We start from the raw sequence: 7,574 nt of genomic DNA on the forward strand, positions 1-7,574 counted from the left end.
ATCCCAATGCTCCAGTATCCCAGTGCTCCAGTGCTCCCAGTATCCCGGTGCTCCCAGTATCCCGGTGCTCCCAGTACCCCCAGTATCCCAGTGCTCCCAGTATCCCGGTGCTCCCAGTACCCCCAGTATCCCAGTGCTCCCAGTATCCCAGTGCTCCCAGCACCCCCAGTATCCCAGTGCTTCCAGTATCCCAATGCTCCAGTATCCCAATGCTCCAGTACCCCGGTGCTCCAGTACCCCAGTGCTCCCAGCACCTCCAGTATCCCCAGTATCCCAGTATCCCAGTGCTCCCAGTACCCCCAGTGTCCCAACGCTTCCAGTATCCCAGTGCTCCAGCACCTCCAGTATCCCCAGTATCCCAGTGCTCCCAGTACACCAGTGCTCCCAGTATCCCAGTGCTCCCAGTATCCCTCCAGTGCTTCCCCTGGCTCAGAGGCCACGCGTGGATGAAATTGCCTTTATTGAGAAAAATGGTTTGCTACAAATACGTCATCGAGTTAATTCCTCTTCAAAAAACAGGACGGCTCGTTAAAAGTTCTAATTATGCAAAAAAAGTGGTGGGCGATGCACTGGTGGGCACGGCCACTGGGATCTGTGGATCCCTGCACAGAGAGATCCCTGCACAGAGAGGGGAATCTCTGGCACAGAGAGGATCCCTGGCACAGAGAGATCCCTGCACACAGAGAGATCCCTGGCACAGAGAGGATCCCTGCACAGAGAGATCCCTGGCACAGAGAGATCCTTGCACAGAGAGATCCCTGCACAGAGAGATCCCTGCACAGAGAGGGGAATCTCTGGCACAGAGAGATCCCTGCACAGAGAGATCCCTGGCAAGAGAGATCCCTGCACAGAGAGATCCCTGGCACAGAGAGGGATCCCTGGCACAGAGAGATCCCTGGCACAGAGAGATCCCTGGCACAGAGATGATCACTGGCACAGAGAGATCCCTGGCACAGAGATGATCACTGGCACAGAGAGATCCCTGGCAGAGAGGGATCCCTGGCACAGAGAGGGATCCCTGGCACAGAGAGATCCCTGGCAAGAGAGATCCCTGCACAGAGAGATCCCTGGCACAGAGAGATTCCAGCACAGAGAGATCCCTGGCACAGAGAGATCCCTGGCACAGAGAGGGATCCCTGGCACAGCCTGGTGTGGCCCCTCACAGCCAGGGCCTTAAAGTGCTTTACAAAAGCAGCTCTTGCTGCCCCTGCTCTGTCTCTGTGGGGCAAAAAGGAGGAGGAAAAGGAGGAGGGCAGGGAAGGAGCCCGAGGTTAACAGTGCTGGCCCAACAGCACGGAGCTCTCAGGGAGGCCGCTCCAGCAGCTGAGGGTCCCAGCTGAGCACAGGACAGGGAAACACTCCCAGGTCCCTCCTGGAAGATGCCAGTGCTCTCCATCCCACCAGGGACATCCCCAGGTGCCAGCAATGCTGGGCACGTAAGGGAAGATCCCACCTCTCCTGGCTGGCCTGGCTCCAGAAAGGGGAGCGGGGCAGCTCCAGCCCTTTCCCTGCCCTGCCAGGGGAGCTGAGGGCTCCCTGCACGATCCCAAAATCATCCAGGACTAGGAAAACCAAAATAAACCCCAAGCCAGTATTGCTAGAGCAGAGCTGGAGCCAGGTTTTGGATAAAGCTCAGGAATTCTCCGAGCAGGGAGACGCAGAGGGGGCCTCTCCCACCCTTTCCCTGCAAATCCCTGCAGGAAGGCTCTCAGGAATCACCCCCTCCCTCAGGGCTCACCCCGTGCCTGGTGCCATCTCCCCCCCAGCCTCTCCCAGCCCTGCAGAGCCAACTCCAGCAGCAACAGGCAGGGCTGAGAGGAAGGGGCAGGGGGAAGGGGTCACCAGGATGCTGTGGAGCACCTTGGATCCCGTTCCCAGGGAGGGATTACCACGGGGAGATGCAATCCCTGATTTCTGGGGGGAGCAGGAGCTCGGGGCTGGGATCCTGCATGGACAGCAATTCCACGGGCAACCAGCACCTGGATCCAACCCAGCCATCCTGCCCGCTCCCTCACAGGCAGAGGAATTCTGCTGAGGGAAGGGAAAGGCCCAGAAAGATCCAGGAAAGGCCCAGAAAGATCCAGGAAAGGCCCAGAAAGATCCAGGAAAGGCCCAGAAAGATCCCTGCACTTCCCCCACCTCAGAGTCCGACGCGCCGCTCCGGGATCCAGCTCCTGCCTCCTGCCCCGTTCCCAAATCCACGTGTTCATTGGTTTGGGTTATCTGTGTAAAAAATAAACTTTCTTCATCGTGTTCCATAAAAATACTCTTGTCCCAGGTGGCAGATATTGCAGAGTGAAGGGGAACAGCTTCTGACCCCGCTCTAGAAAACGTGGAAAAGGCTTCGCTTCGTGTAGAAAAAGGCAAGGGTTTGGTGTCCCAAGAGCCGGTAGAAAACGAGGAAGGAGAGGTTTCCCTGGATGCTGGATGCCATCCTCGAGGGCTCCTCTGAACCACTGCTCAGTCTCATCCTGGGATCCAGGTGAAGGAGGCAGCTCCAGCCTCCAGCACGGGGGTCAGGACAGCCTGACATCTCTAGAAAAATCCTTGGAGAGTTTAAAAAAAAGATGCTCCGTGCTGCCTTCCTCCTTTTTAAAAGGATGTGGCTGATTCCAGTCCCAAATGAGGGTGTTGGGCATCCAGTCTGTCATTTTCAGGTTCCTATTCTGCTGCAACAGAGAGCAGGGACGAGTGTGCCGAAGAGCATCTAACAATAAATAGATCTGGACACAGGGCTATGCTCCCAACACGGATATTGAATGCCAATCCAAGGATTGATCCCAGCCCTGCTCCAGCGCTCTCTGCTCACTCACTGTGACAACTGAAGAGGCTCCACCTTCTTAAACAAGGTGGGAATTGCAGTGGGAACAGAGTGGGGCTCCGGAGGGTTCCTGGAGTGTCCAGAAGGAGCCAGGGCAGGGAGAGGGATCAGCCTCAGTTCTCAGAGAGGGACAGAGCCAGGGCCGCCTGCAACGCTGCCTCCTCGTCGATGTTGTAATCCTGAAAATCAAAGAGGGCAGCTCAGGAGAGCTGGCACAGCTGGCACTGTGAATCGCAGTTCACTCTCTGATAAAAGAAAACGAGCTAAAAATTAATGGTCACTGTTGGATTTCAGTGCTGTTTGTAACTAAAATCTCCTGAATTCACTGATATTTGAATTTTTCCCTGCTCCCCTGAGTACTGGTTTCCTCACAGTTATAGACTTAGTCAATTCTTATCCGAATTATATCTTTACCTAATATTCCCTGTACTTTCCTTATTAGTGACACCTTTTTTTATATTTAAATCACATACTGAAAAAAGTTATCTGTAAGCCTGAATATTGCAATAAGATAAAGAGGAAATATATATGTCATATATAAAAAATAATGTAGGAGTGGCACAGGCTGGACTCTTAATTTTGAATTAAACTTTTCTAACTGTGTCAGGTTGTCCTCTCTTTTTCAGGTGGGAGTATTTAATTCTTTCTCCTATTAAATTTCTTAAGAAACATTTCTGCTTAACGGAGCCTCTGTTGCTCTGGCACACACATCCCAGGAGTGGCACCCCGGGGTGCCCCCTGTGCCCACATCCCTCTCCTGCCTGGGATCCCACACCTGCCAGGAGGGGTGCCCACACAAGCTGAGGCCAAAGGGTGAAGCTTTCTAGCAAGGCCAGGGGTTTCTGCAGAGCTCCAGGTCGGGTTTATCCAACTCCTGAAGTCAGGATATTCCTCTGAAAATGCCTGGAGGTTCTTTTCCCTGACACATCTCCAAGGAAAGCAGGATGGGAACGGAGCCTCCCCTGAGGCCAAGGCTGAGCCATCACAACTGCCCCCCACACAGGAGGGGTCAGGGACCCCCCATGTGCAGCAACCACACCCCCCCAAACCCTGGGGCAGGGCTGCTCCCACCCCCTGCTCCCAAAACCTCCAAGAAAAGGGGTTTTGTGTTACAATTTCCTCAGCGCAGGAGTTCCATGGATAAACCCATTTTGTGGAGCACAGGAACAACCCCCTCTCCCTCCTGGTGTGTGAGGACAACCTTGGTGGGTGTGGGGGTCTCGTGGGTGGGACACGTGTGCCCCGTGAAGGGCTGGTTTCACCTCCTGGCACAGAACACAGCCCCCCTTTTTTAACTCAAGGTCACACTCACCACGAAGGTGTCATAGGAGAACTTGTGCCTGTGGAGCAGGTGCTGCAGGAAGTTGGCACTCTTGTAGCTGGGATCCCCCCAGGGCATGGCCGAGCACACCGGGCACACCTGTGGGGACACAGAATGGCGGCACCTGCACAGGGACCTCCCAGAGAGGTGAGTGGTGCCCCTCCTCTGACAGGCTCCAAGCCCCATCCAACCTGGCCTTGGACATTTCCAGGGATCCAGGGGCAGCCACAGCTTCTCTGGGCACCCTGTGCCAGGGTTTCCCCACCTTCACAGGGAAAGATTTCTCCCTAATATCCAACCCAAACCAACTTTCTGGCAGTTTGGATCCATTCCCCCTTGTCCTGTCACTCCAGAACCCTGTCAACAGTCTCTCTCCACCTTCCCTGAAGGTCCTGGAAGGCCACAATTAGGTCTCCCTGAAGCTTCTCTTTTCCAGGCTGAACAATCCCAAATTTTCTCAGCCTCTCCTCATGGCAGAGCTGCTCCACCCCTCTGATCAACTTGGTGATCTCCCCTGGAGCTGCTCCATCAGCTCCAGGTCCTCCCTGTGCTGAAGATCCCAAGTCCCCCACCTTGGTCCACCCAGAGGGAACAGGGAGAGGAAATCCAGCACCACCTGGCTTGCAGGAACAGGGGGATGGAGGCAGCTCATCCCAGGGAGCCTCTAACAAAGCAGAGACAGATCCCCACCTCCCAAAGGGATCTAAACCAGCTGGAACACAGCTGTGCCTCCACACCCACCCGTGCTGCTGGCCTGGGGTGCTGCAGGGGGTGGCTGGATCCCAGAGCCGTGGCACACAGCCCAGCAGCACTCACCACTTTGTTGGGGTCGTTGCGGTGGTTCTCCATGCAGTGCTTCACCAGCTCCTGCTGGTCCAGGTTCCGCGCCCCGCAGTACGGGCACACGAACGTGGAGCGGTTGGGAATGTTGCTGGAGAGAGCAAGGATGAGCTCAGATCTGAGGGGAGGCTGCAGTGACTCCTTCCAAACCAACGCAGCAGAAGCTCTGTGGCAGCAGGAGCCAGCCCAGCCCCTCTCCCTGCTTTGGTGGAGCCTTCATCCCACCCCGCGCTCCGAAACGCGGAGCGGCAGCGCCAGGAGGGAAACAGGCGCTGCTCTTCCTCCCAGGGAAAGGCACAACACACACCTGGATTTCAGGGCATGCAAGGAGGGCCACGTTTCCCTACCTGAGGCACAGGAATACCTGGGAATAGGCTGGGATGTGGGGACAACAGGAACAAACTTGGGGCAGTTTGCCATCTGCTCCTGCACCTTGGCGCAGGACGAGACGTGAGAGCGCATTTTGGCCAGGGTCACCTGGGGAAGGAGCACAAGAAACATTCCTGGAGGTGCAGGGACGCCTGCCAGGAGCCAGGAGAGGAGCTGGCTTTGCTCAGCTGAGGTGGCAGCGACCTCTGGTCCGTGTGGGATGACCCACAGCAGCGGGAATGCTGCAGCCACCTTGCAGGACGGAGATTTGGGGCTGCAGGGATCCCCAGAGGTGCTGTCCCTGTCCCCTGGGAGCAGAGCCCGACCCACCCTGGCTGTCCTCCTCTGTGCAGAGCCAGAAAGTCCCTCCTGAGCCTCCTTTTCTCCAGGCTGAGCCTCCCCAGCTCCGTTCCCTTCTCTGGACACATTCCAGAGGAGGATGGGGACAGTGGGGACAGCAGGGACAGTGGGACAGTGGGGACAGTGGGACAGTGGGGACAGGCAGCTTTACCTTCTTGCTGCAGCCTCTGCAGGGAGCCTTGTAGGACGAGAGCTGCTTCTCCACGCTGGAAGCCTTCTCCACCTTTTTGGGATCGAAGGGCACGCGGCAGAGCGGGCACAGCGGGGAGGGCACCTGCAGGCAGGGCTGCAGGCATTCCCCACAAAACCTGGGGGGCACAGGGTGGCCCTGAGCACCCCGGGCACAGCGGGATCCCAGCAGGGCACCCCGCTCCCCCAGAAGCCAGGTGATGGGCTTTGGCTTTTCAGCAGCTTTAGCTTTTGTATTTTCAGATTCTGCGCTGCGTTGGTAAAGAACTCTGAACTGCACATGAATGTCAGCAGCTCTCCCCACAGCTCAGACAGAACAATCCCTTTCCAGCCCCAGAACCAAGGACACCGCTGCAGCTTCAGCCCCAAAAGGTGCAAACAACAAAAAGGCCCAAAAGGCCCAAAAAGTGCAAACAACAAAAAGGCCCAAAAAATCCAAACCACAGGGAATTGAGGAGAGCAAACTGCGAGGCTGGGACTGCATCACCTGGAGCTGTGACTGGACAATGAACCCCAACAAATGGACCAAAACTTATAAAAGTGTGAAAACTTGTGACTCAGAGTCCATCTTGGGCTCTGGCACTGCCCAAGGTGTATCCTTTGAAGGCCTTTTTAATAAATCCCTATTTCAATCCTTTTACTTTGTTTAGCCTCTGTTCTGGGCATCGCAGGGATCGGCGTCCCTGCTGGGGGAACTGGGAGAACTGGGAGCAGGTGAGTCCCCAGGGAGCTCCTGCAGGCTCACACAATTCCCCTGCTCCAAGGCTGGATTGGAAAGGAGCCCAAGGCAGTGCTGGGTATCCAGGCCAGGCAGGATCAGCTCATCCCAAGCTCCTTCCATCGCCAGGAGCAAAGGAATGCCAGCAGCCCAGAGGAGGCAAAGGAGCCCCCGCGTCCCCAAAACGCGATTATCCCCAAACTCACCAGGAACAGGGAATGAAACACCCCAAAGGCCCTGCCACTGCCAGGGGAGCGAGGACAGGGGATCGTGGAAGGGTCAGGAATCGCCCCCAGCCCCAGAGAAGCGGTGAGGCGGTGCTGGAGCCCCAAACAAAGCCCCAGCCCTTTGGGAACGTCCCCAAAATCCGATGGGAAAGGGATCAGCGTGTCCCCGGAATGCCGGGGGGACACGTGGGCAAGGGTTGGGGGTCCTGGGGACAGCAGCCAGCTCTGGGAGCTGAGGGCGTGGGAGGGTGGGATGGGGATCCCGCTGTGGGATGGGGACCCCGGTACTTGAGAGGGGAGTCCCGGTACCGAACCATCCCCGGTGTGGGCCGGGGGTCCCGGTGCCGCCTGGGCAGAGCGCCCGCAAGGATCCCACGGCCGGCACAGCGCCCAGCCCCGCGTCCCGCCCGTCCCCGGGGCCGCCTCATTCCGGGGGTCCCCGCCGCCCCCGCCCGGGCCCCGTCTCACGTGTGCCCGCAGCCCGCGATGCCGACGGCGCGGTGAAAAACCTCGAGGCAGATGGGGCAGCTGAACTGCGCCTCCAGCGCCTCGGCCGCGGCCCCGGGCCCGGGGGCGGCGCGGGGGGGCCCGGCCGGGCCCTGCGGCCGCTGCGCCGCCGCCACCAGCAGGCTCCGGAACATGGCGGCGGCGGCGGCGGCCGGCGGGGCGGGGGCGACGTCACCGAGCGGCGCCGCCGCGTCATCGCCGCGCGACGGGAGCGCGCCGGGA

At 58.1% G+C, this 7,574-nt stretch overlaps 1 protein-coding gene across 4 annotated transcripts; it reads right to left on the reverse strand.

Annotated features, from left to right (window-relative positions):
• Positions 1-443: 443 nt before the first annotated feature.
• Positions 444-7,486, reverse strand: RNF166 (ring finger protein 166). 4 transcript variants are annotated; one of them, XM_053987113.1, is made up of 8 exons: positions 7,314-7,486; positions 5,863-6,019; positions 5,347-5,459; positions 4,959-5,073; positions 4,134-4,241; positions 2,814-3,000; positions 932-2,666; positions 444-602 (listed from the first exon to the last, which is right to left on the reverse strand). In XM_053987113.1, the coding sequence occupies exons 1-6, from the start codon at positions 7,484-7,486 to the stop codon at positions 2,935-2,937; spliced, it is 732 nt and encodes a 243-aa protein (XP_053843088.1). In that variant the 3' UTR covers positions 444-602; positions 932-2,666; positions 2,814-2,934. The 4 variants fall into 4 exon arrangements, with proteins under 4 accessions (XP_053843088.1, XP_053843087.1, XP_053843089.1 ...); XM_053987112.1 differs by having other exon boundaries at positions 932-2,669; XM_053987114.1 differs by having other exon boundaries at positions 932-2,223; positions 2,318-3,000.
• Between the last annotated feature and the right edge of the window lie 88 nt (positions 7,487-7,574).

The sequence above is a fragment of the Vidua macroura genome, chromosome 11 (assembly GCF_024509145.1).
Source record: "Vidua macroura isolate BioBank_ID:100142 chromosome 11, ASM2450914v1, whole genome shotgun sequence".
NCBI lineage: Eukaryota > Metazoa > Chordata > Aves > Passeriformes > Viduidae > Vidua > Vidua macroura.

Bases quoted from the DNA above. Each gene is read 5' to 3' on its own strand.
- RNF166 (XM_053987113.1), bottom strand. From the start codon at position 7,486: ATGTTCCGGAGCCTGCTGGTGGCGGCGGCGCAGCGGCCGCAGGGCCCG. The intron at 6,020-7,313 runs GTGAGACGGGGC...TGTGCCCCCCAG, and splicing joins ATCGCGGGCTGCGGGCACAC to GTTTTGTGGGGAATGCCTGC. The intron at 5,074-5,346 runs GTATTCCTGTGC...TGCTCTCTCCAG, and splicing joins ACATCCCAGCCTATTCCCAG to CAACATTCCCAACCGCTCCA.